Source organism: Bufo bufo, chromosome 7 (assembly GCF_905171765.1).
Source record: "Bufo bufo chromosome 7, aBufBuf1.1, whole genome shotgun sequence".
NCBI classification, from domain to species: Eukaryota; Metazoa; Chordata; class Amphibia; order Anura; family Bufonidae; genus Bufo; species Bufo bufo.
In genome coordinates, this window is record NC_053395.1 from 25,011,391 (window position 1) to 25,027,958 (window position 16,568).

Sequence of the window (16,568 nt, forward strand, 5' to 3'; positions counted from 1 at the left end):
CTTTCCAGATTTATACATTGATTTATACATTGATTTATACATTGATGGCTACGTGAGTGATCAGAGGTGATCTGATCCTTTGATAAAAAAGGTGAATGCCAACGTCCTATGCCCCCCCCCCCCCCTCCCCTGTTGTTTCACTGCATTCAAAACTTGGATCTCCACCAATGTGATTTCCAGACATTTCTGATGTAGTATGGTATACCCCTTTAAATTCCGGTGGAAAAATCTAACGGTAACCTGAGTCGACTGAATTTATTCAATAAAGAAACAACTCTGTTTCATGTGGCAACAAAGAAGTATCAAGGAAATCTGGGTGTGCCAAGGCGGCAGCCGGAGGAACCTGGCTCCCTGAGATGAGGCGGAGGCTCCATAAAGAAGGGAGATTGTAAAGCTGCTGATAAATCAGCTCCTGACTAACAGTGTTATCAGGTAAGAGATAATGAGAAGACTACTGTATCATCAGTCAAGGGGTTTCGGCACAGGTAGGTGCGCGACAAGACAACACAACACGTACAGTCAGTGCCAAAAGTAGTGGAAGACTGAGCTTTCTTAAAGGAGCACTCCACCATGGCTAGGGTAGGATCTGAGAGGGCGGAGAAAGACACTTAAAGGGCATCTGTCAGCAGTTTTGTACCTATGACACCGGATGACCTGTTACATGTGATCTTGGCATCTGTGTTGCTCCCATGTTCATATGTGCCCGCATTGCTGAGAAAAATGAGATTTTAATATATGCAAATGAGCCTCTAGGAGCAATGGGGGCGTTACCATTACACCTTGAGGCTCTGCTTTCTCTGCAACGTCCCCTGCACTTTGATTGACAGGACCAGGTGTGACGACATATACACTGCCTGGTCCTGTCAATCAAAGTGGAGAGGGCGCGGCAGTTGCAGAGAGAGCAGAGCCTTTAGGTGCAATGGCAACGCCCCCGCTGCTCCTAGATCCCTCTAAGCACGGAGAACAGATGGGTCTCATCAGTGGGAGGAGTTTTTTCAAGAGATTGTTGTCACCCACTGCCAGGTCAAATATTATGTATGAGCTGCAGAAGAAGGGAATGAATAGAGTTCTGGCACCAAAAAATTGGCGCCACTTGGAAGATCATTCAGTCATTGGTCGGATTAAGTAAAGCCTGACGTAAAAACCCAAAAAATTTATCTGGGGGCAGCATGCTCCTATCTATTCTGACAACTAGGCTTTGAGTATTGCAAATCTAGCCGACACCTGCAAGCAAATGTATATAAAGTAAATACATAGAATATGGTTTTGCATGATATTTTAGCCACCAGGTGGCGCTGTTCTCTTGCTCTTTGTATCAGTATGGCAGCCACTATGAATAAAACTGTATAGAAGACTTTGATTTCTTTCTGAACATGATATGTACATCTAAAAATAATCATAAAAACCTAAAAAAAAGAGCAGATTTCTAAAGAGAGGCGTTAGATTTCACGAGAATGCAGAGTATTTTAATAGACTTTTTCTGGAATGTACAACTCATAGGGGAAACAATCCCAGTGCCGCACTCCCACAGAATATCTAAGCAGAGCCCTGGCACACGCTCCGCCCGCGGCCTGCGGTGCTCTGCCCTGGGGGTGTGAGAACCTGCGGGATGGACGAAGTTCTGAGGAGATCAGCCAATCTCTAGATCCAGAACACCAAGGCTCAGGCGCTTGAAACAGAGGCCAATCTGTTTGTGCAGAAGTTTTCTCACCTCTGCTAAAATACTCTGTGCCGCTGGAAAAGTATAGCGCCATATTTCGTCTTATATTTGAGCTGTCCTCCTGCAGGTTCCGGTGGAAGAGAATTTTTACCACATGGAATATTTAAAGGCCATCTGCACAGAAATCAAAATTGTTTGTGGATTCCGTTCCCAGCAGTTATGGGGTTAATCATTACACCGCCAGACTGCCAGCAAAAATATAAGGAAAGAGTTGATTGACCTTGCGGAGCCCTTCCCATTAAGGCCTCTTTCACACGAACGTGTGCTGCCCGTTGCCGTATTGCGGACCGCATTTGTGGATCCGCAATACACGGGCACCGTTCCGTGTGCATTCCGCATCACGGATACAGACACATTCACTTCAGTGGGTCCGCAAATCCGGAGATGCGGAACGGAACACTACGGAAGCGTTACGGAGTGCTTTCTGGGGTTCCGTTCCAAGCCTCCGCACCATAAAAAGATAGAGTAAGTTCTATCTTTTTGCGGAACAGACGGATCGCGGACCCATTCAACTGAATGGGTCTGCGATCCCCATGCGGCTGCCCCACGGACTGTGCCCGTGCATTGCGGACCGCAGTTTGCGGTCCACAGCACGAGCACGGGCTTCACAAGGTCGTGTGAACAAGCCCTAACACTCAGCGCCCGGCTCTGGAGCGTTCCCTTTCTCACAATTATTTCTATTCATCCCCTCAGCCTTGTAATTTAGACAAGAGGACGGTAAGCCTGGCTTCTAGTTAACCCCGCAGATGGCAGGCTGCCGACTAATCGCCACAGATTAGTACTGTAGTATGCCTGAGCAACTCCCGTCACCAATGGATATATCCTAGACCACCATCTGCCGGCTAAGACACGTGAGCAGTATTATAGTAGTTATATTCTTGTACATAGGAGGCAGTATTATAGTAGTTATATTCCTGTACATAGGAGCAGTATTATAGTAGTTATATTCCTGTACATAGGAGGCAGTATTATAGTAGTTATATTCTTGTACATAGGAGGCAGTATTATAGTAGTTATATTCTTGTACATAGGAGGCAGTATTATAGTAGTTATATTATTGTACATAGGAGGCAGTATTATAGTAGTTATATTCTTGTACATAGGGGCAGTATTATAGTAGTTATATTCCTGTACATAGGAGGCAGTATTATAGTAGATATATTCTTGTACATAGGAGCAGTATTATAGTAGTTATATTCTTGTACATAGGAGCAGTATTATAGTAGTTATATTCTTGTACATAGGGGGCAGTATTATAGTAGTTATATTCTTGTACATAGGGGGCAGTATTATAGTAGTTATATTCTTGTACATAGGAGGCAGTATTATAGTAGTTATATTCTTGTACATAGGAGCAGTATTATAGTAGTTATATTCTTGTACATAGGAGGCAGTATTATAGTAGTTATATTCTTGTACATAGGAGGCAGTATTATAGTAGGTATATTCTTGTACATAGGAGCAGTATTATAGTAGTGATATTCTTGTACATAGGACGCAGTATTATAGTAGTTATATTCTTGTACATAGGAGGCAGTATTATAGTAGATATATTCTTGTACATAGGAGCAGTATTATAGTAGTTATATTCTTGTACATAGGAGCAGTATTATAGTAGTTATATTCTTGTACATAGGACGCAGTATTATAGTAGTTATATTCTTGTACATAGGAGGCAGTATTATAGTAGATATATTCTTGTACATAGGAGGCAGTATTATAGTAGTGATATTCTTGTACATAGGACGCAGTATTATAGTAGTGATATTCTTGTACATAGGACGCAGTATTATAGTAGATATATTCTTGTACATAGGAGGCAGTATTATAGTAGTTATATTCTTGTACATAGGGAGCAGTATTATAGTGGTTATATTCTTGTACATAGGAGGCAGTATTATAGTAGTTATATTCTTGTACATAAGAGCAGTATTATAGTAGTTATATTCTTGTACATAGGACGCAGTATTATAGTAGTTATAGTCTTGTACATAGGAGGCAGTATTATAGTAGTTATATTCTTGTACATAGGAGCAGTATTATAGTAGTTATATTATTGTATATAGAAGCAGTATTATAGTAGTTATATATAATACTAGGAGCAGTATTATAGTAGTTATATTCTTGTACATAGGAGCAGTATTATAGTAGTTATATTATTGTATATAGAAGCAGTATTATAGTAGTTATATATAATACTAGGAGCAGTATTATAGTAGTTATATTCTTGTACATAGGAGCAGTATTATAGTAGTTATATTATTGTATATAGAAGCAGTATTATAGTAGTTATATATAATACTAGGAGCAGTATTATAGTACTTGGTTGTGGTATACTTAAAGCCTCTGTAACTCATGAATGATTACGGCACTTTCTTTAATAATATAATTTTACTTTTATTGTAGAACATTTCCTGGCATTTCATATTAATTTAACGGCTCCAAGAGGCCGGAAAAGGGTTTTCATCAGGTGATCTTGAGGAAATGCGATGGGAATATGTACCTGTGTGTAACTTGTGGTGAAGCCAAAATATACAATGGAGCTTGAGTTACTTATAAATCATTCGCTAAGAGGTCAGAATCAGCTGTGAAAACAGAACAGACTCCGTGTACAAAGGCTTCAGACGCCCCTCGCAGGACCCTGAATAGCTGGAAATACGGCCATCCACTTCAGCAAGACAAAGGATCTGATGAGGGCCACTCACTGGGGCCATAAAAGCACTTTCCACATTTATCCCATACGCCTCATAATGCCATCCATAGTCTGTGATCTCAAGGGGAGGCTGAACAGCAGGGTGGGTGAAATCTAAAGTTCTGCAAGAGATGAAGCAGCAGAAATCATATGGCCTTTTGATATTCATGCCGTGTAACTTCCACCTGCTCTGATATGTGGCACCCATAGAGGCTGCTACGTCCCTTCCAGAATGGAAGGCGATGACTGCCAGCTTCCAGAAACAGTGCCACATCTGTCCATTGGTTGTGTGTGGTATTGCTGCTCAGCCTCGTACACTTCAATGGAGCTGAAGTGCAATACCAGATAAAAGGTGGTACATAAGCAGGATCCCCAAGAGACCAAGTGGCTTCCTGAAGATCCACGGGCAGAAGCCACATCATTTTAGAGAATCTCAAATATCATTATTTTACAATCATAAGACGCTGAGATACGTGGAGATGTTTGGTGGGATCATGACGTGGTAGGGCTGTTTTAGCTGTTCTTATGATACACGTTACATGGTGGCAATGCTGCGGCCACCAGTTAGTTCCAACATAAAAAAATAAAAAATCTCCAGCAGCCACCACTAGAGGGAGCTTAGGTGCCTACTGCATACTATTTATGTAGTAAGCTCCAAAGCTCCTTCTACTGGTGGCTGCAAGTAGCCAGAATCTTATCTTTTAACTCTATGTAAGGCATTTGGGACCCCGAATCCGTTTTTTACCATGGCCCGTGGGTCCGTGTTTTTAGCACGAAAGCATGCTCCATTTTGTCCCTGTTCAGGGACCCATCACGCCCATTATAGCCTATGATTCCGTGAAATCCACAGATGCAATACGGATGCCACCCGTGTTTTACGGATCATTAGGAGGAGATGCTTTGAAAATTATCTTTCAGCCGCACAGTATCCGTGAAACATGGATAAGACACGGCCAGCAAAAAACGGACACGTGGATCACACACAATGATCCTTTTACGGACATCTTCCCGGATGCATCACTGACCACCTTTTCACGGAGTAAAGCACGGACATGTGAATGAGGCTTAAGGGCTCATGCACACGACCGTTGGATGTTTTGCGGTTTGTAAATTGCGGATTCTTAAAACACGGATACCGGCCTTGCGCATTCCGTATTTTTCGGAACGGACATGTGGACATACGGAAACGGAATGTACACCGAGTCATTTCAGTTTTTTTTTTTGCGGCCCCATTGAAGTGAATGGTTCCGCAGACCGCAAAAAAAACGGCACGAACAAGAAAAATAAAATATGTTTGTGGGCATGAGCCCTAAGGGTGATTAGAAATACGGAAACAGCCTGTTACATCTGGCTGCGTTCCAATATTGAAATAGCCCTTTAAAGTTTTATTGGAGCTGCTTTGATAGATGGTAGCTGCTGATTGGTTAATATAAGTACTCGGCCATCTTGTTCTCTGTGGGATAGGATGTAATACACGCAGGGCTCGCCCCCATCACTTGTAAGGAATGTCACCTCTCCGCTGCACTGTAAGACTGAGAGTGCCCCTGTCACTTCGGTCTAAGCTCTGACTAAGCCTTCCTGTCTTTCGCACTGAGAAAACGGGTTTTTCTTCTCGGCTTGGCAAGAAGTTTACAAGAGAATTGTTTCCTTAATTTGTCCTTTTGTTTACAGAGTTGTGTAATTAATGGAAAGCTCCCTGAAGAACAGGTGTCCTTATAGAGCCGGCGCGCCGACATCTTCATGTACAGTGATGGGTTTGATTAAGGCAGGGAATTGCTTAAAAAGAGTAATCCCTAAAGCCTGTATTACACCTGCCTTTTTCAGCAGATGATCGCTGACGAGCGTTTGTAGTACTAGTAACGCTCGTTAGCGATTATCTGGCAGTCTAATACTGCCGCCGTTTGCCTAATGAACAAGCAATCCATAGCTTTTGACAGGTTAAGAAATAATCGTTTGCCGGCGGCATTTCGTGGTGTCTAATCGTTGCGTGTAATAACGGCAATCTCCGCCACTAGTGAGCAGACGATTGCCGAGAAGGAATGCTTTGCTCCCGACAATCGCCTGTTAAATCGGGCTGTGTAATACAGCCTTAAAGGGGTTGTCTCATCACAGACAATGGGGGTATATCTCGAAGATATGTCCCCATTGTCTGACCTGCAGCTATATCGGGAATGGAGCCCCAATGCGCATGCACAGCCGCCCTCCATTAATTTTCCATGGGACTGCTGAAAATGGCTCGGCTTTTTCCGTCAAATGGGAGCGGTGGCCGGTCATGCCCGATACGCTCCCATTCACTTCTATGGGGAGAGCGATTGGTGTGGCCGGACCGGAGTCCTCCAGCCACCACTTTGCGGGGCTCCGTTCCCAGCGGTGGGACCCACACCTATAAGACAATGGGGGCATATCCTAGCGATATGCCCCCATTGTCTGTGATGAAACAACCCCTCTAAGGCTGGGTCTTCGTGGGGTGGCTACGACACAGCAGCCACAACCTCGCCCACCTGCGGCGACCAACGACGACATGGATTTGCAGCTTATAAATTCGTTCAATCTACTGGCGGTCATGGGTGGGGTGAGGTTGCGGCCGTCCCACGGAGACCCGAGTTAGAAACATAACTGGTTGTTTTCGCTGCTAAATTGCCCCAAAGTCACCAAAGAACTAATCAGGAATCCTGAAATTGTCTGTCATACCTCTAGGAAACTGACAGGGGACTATAGATTCAACTCTTGGGCTTTCCTTACAAGCTGAACTGCAGTGTAAATCAAAGAGGACCCTGAATGTCTGCTGAGGATTTCAGACCTCCTCAGGCTCCCATAGACCATGCAGCTAAGCTGAAGTCGCTGATTCTAGATGACCCCTTCACAGCAAGGGCTAAGAAGTCCATCATTTCTATATCGCAATGAAGTTAAATTTGTCCTCCCGCTGTTACACAAAGATATGACTACATCCGCTGCTGGAAGCCCAGGAACTAAGCCGGGGATAATGTTACAAAATGCAGATTAGAGAAAAGCAGAGAATTGAATCGCGCTTGTTCCTGTGCAACCTCGAGACATACTCGGCTCTGCTTTATTAGATCCAGGGATAATGGGGATCTACAGATTAAGGCTGCGTCAGCAAATCCTGGTCTGTCATGTTGTGAAGTCCCTGGAAACTGCCCACCGATCAAATACGATTGTTTTTAAGTCTGTCCTGCCAATGGGCATGAAAAGCGTAAACCTCTTTAATGAGCCTTATATGTGCCCCCAGCAGTTGTCACGTCCCTTCCCCCACACACCTCTTACTCTCCGGGGGGTAACAATGAGCACAAGGAGGAAGACAAGACATCTATGTTCCATTCTGAGGCATAACAGGAACATTATGGGGCCTTTTCACCCATCCTTAGCACCCCTACCAACTCCTGACTGTCCAGACCCCCACCACCCCTACAACCTCCCGACTGTCCTGACCCCTATCACCCCTATCTACTACCGACTGTCCTGACCCCCATCACCCCTACAACCTCCCGACTGTCCTGACCCCCATAACCCCTACAACCTCCCAACTGTCCTGACCCCGGTCACCCCTACCATCTCCTGACTGTCCTGACCCCATCACCCCTATTTACTCCCGACTGTCCTGACCCCCATCACCCCTATCTACTTCCGACTGCCCTGACCCCCATCACCCCTATCTACTTCCGACTGCCCTGACCCCCATCACCCCTATCTACTCCCGACTGTCCTGACCCCCATCACCCCTATCTACTTCCGACTGTCCTGACCCCCATCACCCCTATCTACTTCAGACTGTCCTGACCCCATCACCCCTATCTACTCCCGACTGTCCTGACCCCCATCACCCCTATCTACTTCCGACTGTCCTGACCCCCATCACCCCTATCTACTTCAGACTGTCCTGACCCCATCACCCCTATCTACTCCCGACTGTCCTGACCCCCATCACCCCTATTTACTCCCGACTGTCCTGACCCCCATCACCCCTATCTACTTCAGACTGTCCTGACCCCCATCACCCCTATCTACTTCAGACTGTCCTGACACCCATCACCCCTATCTACTTCAGACTGTCCTGACCCCCATCACCCCTATCTACTTCAGACTGTCCTGACCCCATCACCCCCATCTACTCCCGACTGTCCTGACCCCCATCACCCCTATTTACTCCCGACTGTCCTGACACCCATCACCCCTATCTACTTCAGACTGTCCTGACCCCCATCACCCCTATCTACTTCAGACTGTCCTGACCCCCATCACCCCTATCTACTTCAGACTGTCCTGACACCCATCACCCCTATCTACTTCTGACTGTCCTGACCCCCATTACCCCTATCTACTTCAGACTGTCCTGACCTCCATCACCCCTATCTACTTCAGACTGTCCTGACCCCCATCACCCCTATCTACTTCAGACTGTCCTGACCCCCATCACCCCTATCTACTTCAGACTGTCCTGACCCCCATCACCCCTATCTACTCCCGACTGTCCTGACCCCCATCACCACTACCAAGTCCCGACTGTCCTGACTCCTCGCACCCTTATTGATCAGTTGGCTGAATGTTCCAAAAGGATTGTGTTCCCTTCATGTCAACAACATTTAGCAGGTCAAGTGTGTCAGGCTGCAGTACACAGTGCAGCACGGCGCTGTGCCTGGTAAACAACTAAAGGGGGCGCTGGAGTCCCTTCAGCCAGCTGACTGTGGGGTGCAAGGATTCAGACCCCCCTCCCTCACCACTACCATCGATCTGATATTGATGACCTATCCTGAGGATAAGCCATCAATATCAACATCCTGGAAACCCCTCAAGAAAAAAAAGAATATTTTGTTCCTACTATTTCTATGCACTTCAGTTTCAAGGCATCTTCCCAGGTATTAGAGAACCTTTAGGCATATGAAGAACCGTACCTCTCCAATACCCCTAAAATCACAAGGGTCCAGGAAGCTGAGATATGAGGAGCTGTTTGCTAGGGTCCTCACTGCATAAGTAATTGGCCAGAAACTATGTTTTAAAAGCGAGTCTTTTTTTTTTTACCAACTGGACGTGCGAATTAGATGGGGTGGGGGAGGCGTAGTAATTTCTTTCACATAAGCCCTATGTGCACATTTTAAACTTTTCCTTTGCGCTCCCGATCCCAGCGCACACGCCCTGAACACGCTCTTCCTCGGATTGTTCAGGGCACAGGATGGGGAGGACATAGAAGGAAACAATATAGACATTTTTCAGGGGCTACAAAATGGAGAAATGTAACCAAAAATAGCAATCGCTGCCGCCCCTGAACAATGCAGCAGAGCTGCGCAGTACGGTCCTCGCTCTGCAGGGTGGAACCGACAACTTTCCCTAACACATACAGTTGTGTTCAAAATATTAGCAGTGTGTTTAAAAAAGTGAAATAAAGCTCAAAATCCTTCTAATAGCTTTTATTTCCATACACACAAATGCATTGGGAACACTTCACATTCTATTCCAAATCAAAACATGAAGAAAAATATATCAAATTTGTGTTGTTCCTCTAAAAAAAAATTGAAGAAAAGTGAATATTAGACTGTTCAAAAAAATAGCAGTGTTTGTATTCTTCTTTACAAACTCAAACATTCACTATATAAACTGAAAAATGTTCGAAGATTTTGCTTTCGTTTGAATCACTTCACTAATATTTAGTTGCTGGACGTCTGTGCTGCTCGGAGTCACCACCTTCGGCCCCTGTGAACAGGTATTCCAGCCCAGGAGGATTGGACGACATCCCACAGTTCTTCTCTATTTCTTGGTTTTGCCTCAGAAACTGCATTTTTGATGTCGCCCCACAGGTTTTCTATTGGATTAAGATCCGGGGATTGGGCTGGCCACTCCATAACGTCCATCTTGTTGGTCTGGAACCAAGATGTTGCCCGTTTACTGGGGTGTTTGGGGTCGTTGTCTTGTGGGAACACCCATTTCAAGGGCATTTCCTCTTCAGCATAAGGCAGCATGACCTCTTCACGTATTCTGATGTGTTCACACTGATCCATGATCGCTGGTCTGCGATAAATAGGCCCAACACCGTAGGCATGAGAAACATCCCCATATCATGATGCTTGTCCACCATGCTTTACTGTCTTCACAGTGTACTGTGGCTTGAATTCCGTGTTTGGGGGTTATCTGACAATCAGCTCATCATTTTCTGCACTTCTTTATATGTTTTCCCCTCTCCAATCCACTTTTTAATCAAGGTACGCTGTTCTTCTGAACAATGTCTGGAACGACCCAATTTCCTCAGAATTTCAGAGAGAAATGCACTGTAACCAGCAGGTACAACATTAGCTGCCTTCCTTCCTTCCTTAATAAGGGCAATAATTGCCACCTGTTTTTCAAAGAATGAATGACCTCACTCATTGAACTCCACACTGCTATTATTTTGAACATGCCCCTTTCAATTAGTGATTGAATTACAGAGAATCAGCAGCATGCATGTCATGACTGTTGGGTCTGTTGGATTTCTATTACTGTACTACACCTGCTACTAAAGTATTTGCCATGTAGAAATATCATTTCTACCAAAAACAGTGATTGATCAGGTTAGTGATGTCTGACTGCTATTATTTTGAACACAACTGTATACACTGACAACTTCTATGTACCAATATTTAGTGATGGAGAAAGCAATAAATCCACCCTATCTTTGTGCAATCGCTTGTTCCCAGAATTGTCCCTGTCGTATTGATTAGATGCTTAGAAGCGCTGCAGTTAACCCTTCACTGGAGGGGAGGATTTTGTAATATCTGGCAGAGCGGGTTTAGAAAGTGGGGTTTCCTTTCTATAAATGCAAAATCCCAACCCACATAGTAGTCCCACCAAAAGAACTGAACGTCTGACTAGTCTTTGGAGCTTAAAGGGGTTGTGCCAAATTTTAAAGTTATCCCCTATCCACAGGGGTTAACTACCTGATTGGTGAAAGTCCGACCGATCCCGAAAACGGGGTTCCTGTTCCCCGATCTGATGGAGGGGCAGGTTGGACATGCACCCTGATGCTCCATTCATCGTCTATGGGACCGCTAGATAGCTTGTTTGTAAATCTATGCCCCGGTATCAGCGGCCTGGTCCAGTAATCCTCACGCGGATGTAGACTGGTCTCTGACTGGTGCTGAACATGTCAGATTTTGCTAGGACTTGTAGTTTGCGGTTCGGGAGGAGCACTGCTTGTAGGCATCTTATACAGATCTCACTTTAAACAGTAATTCAGCCATACCGTCTTATTCAAGGGCTTTTGCCGTATCTTGCAGATCGCGGACCCGTTCAAGTCAATGGGCCGCAACGCGATGCGGGGTTCACGCAGCCGCTTCGCGACATGGGCACGGCAGCCCCTTAGTCTGGTAAATAGGGCCTAAAGGGGGCATGGCTACTTTCTTCCAGTTTAGAAGCAGCTCAACTCCATTGAAGTGCATGGGGCAGAGCTGTAATACCACACCCAGCCTATGGGCAAGAGTGGCGCTGTTTTCAGAAGAGGGCAGCTATACGCATTTTGCTTGGTTTGGTTATCATTTGTATAAAAGAAAAGGGAGGATCTTGTGATAATAAGATTATAGTGGACTCCCTGCACTCTTAAAATGGTTCTCTGGGACTGTAACGTTAATGGTCCATGCTTAGGATAGTCAATCAATGTCTGAACGCTCCCATTCACTGACAGCAAGCAGATTGCTTAAACATGTGAGCGATATTCTATCAAGCGTAGAACTCTACAGAATTTTACGAGTCCCCCCCCCCTTTTGAGAAATGACACACAATGCACAAGGACGTATGAAGATTGCTATCTGCAGGATTTCGCAGGTGCACAAGGTGTGTGTTGCTTTTATTAGTCGCTTGGACTGTGATGCTGGAAACTCCTCGCATTGTCTCAGGGTTATCGACCTCCTGGCGATTGCTTCATTGAACCTATTCTTTGGCTGAATGCTTGCTGCATTTCATCATATGAGGCAGCGGGAACATCTGTCATTAGGGAAAGAGCAAGAGACGCAACTGTCACAATATTTCCCAAAAACACGTCTGACGGATCTAAGACACTCCCCGCTGCCTGCGCTCAGGTGGAGGAAGGGAGAGCTGGCGGAGCGGCCGGTTCTGCTTTTACGTTCCAGGTAATTATCTTGTCTGGCAATTATACAGGACTTACCAGAGACGAGGTGTCAGCCCTGTGGTATGGTGGCAGGTTCACACTACAGGGGACTTGTATGGATAACAACCTAGGGTGGGGATGGCCAACCTGAGGATCTCCATCTGTTGGAAAACTACATCTCCCAGCATGCCCAGACTGCCTACAGCAGGGCATGGTGGGAGTTATAGTTTTACAACAGCTGGAGAGCCGCAGGTTGCCTATCCCTGACCTAGGTCATCCCGTTTGGGACCCCGGGCTAATACATATAGTGGACAGATGCTAAGGGTAGTTGAAGCTCACCTTATATTCACCTGAATTGAGTCGAGCTGCAATATGGGGAACAGCCTGTAGGCAAGAGGGACGCTGTTTGAGGAAAAAGTAAATTAAATCCTTATTTATCCTCCGAGACGATCCTTTTAAAGGGGTTTTAGAAAATCTACTGTCATTACACAGAAAACACCTGTAAGAGAAAGTTTGCGATATATTTTCCAACTTGCACAGAGAAAGCTTGTAATGCACTTACCGTTCCAAAGCTGCGTGGATCGGATGATTAGGAACCCGTGACGCTCCTCTTCTGAAAATCCAGCTTCTGCCAACGTCACATCCTTTACCAGGTTTACTGGGCCATGGACGGGGCCAGAACTATTCCTCTGCTTGGCGCATGCGCAGATGTGTTGGATTCTGGAGTTCCTGCATGCGCCAGGGAGAGGGATAGTCCTGGAGCCGTCCTTAGCGGGTCCATAGACCATGCCGGAAACCTGGTAAAGGACGTGACATTGGCAGAAGCTGGATTTTCAGAAGAGGAATGTCCTTGTGATGGGTTCCTGAGAGGCCGATCCGTGCCACTTTTGCACTGTAAGTACTGTATATTACAAACTTTCTTCATGCAAATTGGAAAGTATATTGCAAACTTTCTCCTACAAGTGTGTTTTGTGCAATTAAGGTGGCTTTGTGGGAAACCCCTTTAGCTGGTCGCAGAGGATAGTTCAGTTGACAGCCCTCCTCCCTGACCCCGCCATCCACATGGCTGCCTGGTGAATGGGTGCTATGGCGGAAAGGAGATAAGCGGCTGCCAGACACCAACATCCACCTAGGAACACCCCAAAACGGCACCTGATTATGGAAACTGTCATGAACTCGGTCCCTTTGTGGTTCAGTCTGCAGGACAATCCAGAGAAAATCAGGTATGGCACTGCCGACCGAAATTGTAACTGCCGCTCCTAGTACCCGACAGTCAGAAGAGCTCATTATCCTGCCCTCTGGGATATCATATATGCCCCATTTTTATTCCACGTAGCACATTGGCCCATCTTGTAGATGGGGAGTCTGATTGGTTGCTATGGTGGCAACAAGGCAGTCCCCCCCCCCCCCCCCCCCTTAGGCCGCAGCCTCCTAAATGGCCGCCTTTCCCTCTAAAAGATGGACACTGTTCCTTTCTCTAAATGGATGGGTTTCCCTTCTTCCTGGGATGTTACAGTGATTGTAACCCCAAGTCATAATGTCCCAAATACTCAATGCGTTATTGTGGTGGGACTTTCTCCATGCTGTCAGGACCGTACCCAGGCTAAAAACGGAAAATACTCCGACAATGGTCATCTGTGTATGGCAGGAAAATGGGTGTTCACTGTCTGCAAGAATATCCCGCAGGACACTTTCCATTCACTGATCTGTGCGACATAACAACACATGGCTTTCCGCGAAAATGTGACATTAAGCTGGAAATAGCCACGCGGGAGGGAGAGAGGTTTCTGTGTCCACAGCTGTGGCCGCTACCATACAAAACGCTGACCTTTACAGGTTTTCCATTTCGTAAAAAAATTCGAGAATTATCTAAATAGAACCATCTTACAAAATAGATATACTACAGCATTTGCTGGGAAACCAATATGGCCGCCATTCAGTGGCATACACAGAAGAGAGGGGGGCCCCGCACTGTGCAGCAGGAGTTACCCATTAATGTCCCTCTTCCCTGGGGTCACCCCCCCCCCCCCTCACCTCCATGTCTGAATAGACTCCCATCACCCAATAGCAAAAGTGACAGCCTCAACCAGGATCGGGCCCTTCGTTCCATAGTCCCATAGCAGCTGCTGCCTCTATGGCAGGTATGACCTCACTGTCATAACAGCTCCTGTAGAGCATAGGTTAAATCGACAACCCTTATGCGAGCTGTAATGGCAGCCATATTGGTTGTCACCTCATATTTTTATTTAAAATGGGTTTCCAGGATTTTGATACTGATGGCCCATCCTGTGGGTCCGGCTCCCGACACCCCCACTGATCAGCTGTTTCAGTGGCCGCGGCGGCGTCCTCACAGTTTACCAAGCACAGCGCCGTCCTTGGTGTAGCGACTGTGCTTGGAATTGGGGCTCAGCCCCATTCAATTGAATGGGACTGAGCTGCGCGTAGGCCATGCGATTGGCCTAGAAAGAGACCGGAGCGCCGTGGCCTCTTCAAACACCTGATCAGCACAGGTACTCGAAGTCGGACCACCGCCTATCAGATATTGATGACATCTCCTAAGGACAGGCCATCAATATAAAAAATCCTGGACTGCCCCTTTAAGTAAAACATGTGACTCTGCTGTCCGCAGCAGCTCTGATGGCCCCTGTCCAGTTCACACAGCTCAGCATTTCCTTTTGCAAGTTTTTTTTTTTTAGCTTGTTTTTCTCACACATGATCTTACGGACCATACAGCCAAAGTGACCCTGCCCTTTCTTATCAGCCCTCAGCACTAACGGGAGGAATGCACAGAAAGCAGCTGATATCAGAGCTCCTCCGCTCCACAGGACGGCCAACTCAACAACATCCAGAAGTCTCGCAGGAGACAACATGGAGCACCGCGCAGCTAATCGCTGCCAGTCACGGCAAGCAACGTTGCGATTCGCCCCAACGGATCCATAAAGTAATGGATGCCACCAGTAACCGACAGACCACACCGATTTATAATTGATGGTAAAAGTGTCCTCATGCACAGCCTCCGTGATCGCCAGCGATCCTGAGAGGCTGACGCGTTTTGGAGCCAGACGTTTGATCTGATCGTCGGGACAGTTCTAGCACTCTTGCTAAAAACTGGAATCTTTAAAGAGGCCCCGAGACTACTGGGGTTTCTTCTAGTGAGAGTCCTTGCTAGCAATGGCGAATTTATACTATAAATGTATGGTGGGACCACCGCCAATTCCCTGATCCACCGCACCACCGAGAAATAGTGACCGCCCGCTTCGTTCTTTGCAGCAGGAAGGGTTTCTGCCTTCGGCCCCCACAGATCAGATATTGGGTCATCAATGGGAGCACCGGTAGTAGCCTGTTCATAAAGGTTGCTGTTTGCAGCCCCCCTGCATAGAAATGTACAGGTTCCTGGCTATTTTTACGTAAGTAGAACACAACAAAAAATAAATAAAAAAATCGTGAGCATTAACTGCGGCCCACTATGAGCCGGTTAACAAAATTACGCTAAAAATAGACTTGACATGACACAGCTGGAGAAGTGCTGGAAATAGCTAAATTATTTTCCATTAAAGCCGTAAAACCAGTTCAGAACAGGGTCACGGTCAGAACATACTAAGGAATTGCTTAAATAGCAAATCCATTGCAGTCCTACTGGAAAGGTAACATTATCTGTGAGGCACTGTGCACGAGGCGAGACCCCAGGACTGCCTATTACGGAGCCGTACACACTGCACCACCATATGGTGCCGAAAGCAACGTATGGATCCTCCTGAAGCAACATATGGATCCTCCTCAAGCAACATATGGATTCCCCTCAAGCAGCATATGATTCCCCTCAAGCAGTATATGGATTCCCTTCAAGCAGCATATGGATTCCCCTCAAGCAGTATATGGATTCCCCTCAAGCAGTATATGGATTCCCCTCAAGCAGTATATGGATTCAACGAGGTTCACAAGCTTCCATTGGGTGAATGTGGGGCCCATGGATACATTTTTCTTGGGAGCTTGCCCGACACATACAGCAAACTCAAAGTGAATCCAGTCTAACCCATAAAAGGGCAACTTTACCCTAATCCAAAAATGCA

General features: G+C 46.1%; 1 protein-coding gene across 1 annotated transcript in view; it reads right to left on the minus strand.

The window, feature by feature from the left end:
- Window positions 1-13,286, minus strand: part of LOC121008725 (high choriolytic enzyme 2-like) — a 64,645-nt gene extending 51,359 nt beyond the window's left edge. The window contains exon 1 of the mRNA XM_040441420.1: window positions 13,061-13,286. Within this exon, the coding sequence (XP_040297354.1) occupies window positions 13,061-13,286 (226 nt within the window). The remainder of the gene's footprint in view (window positions 1-13,060) is intronic.
- Between the last annotated feature and the right edge of the window lie 3,282 nt (window positions 13,287-16,568).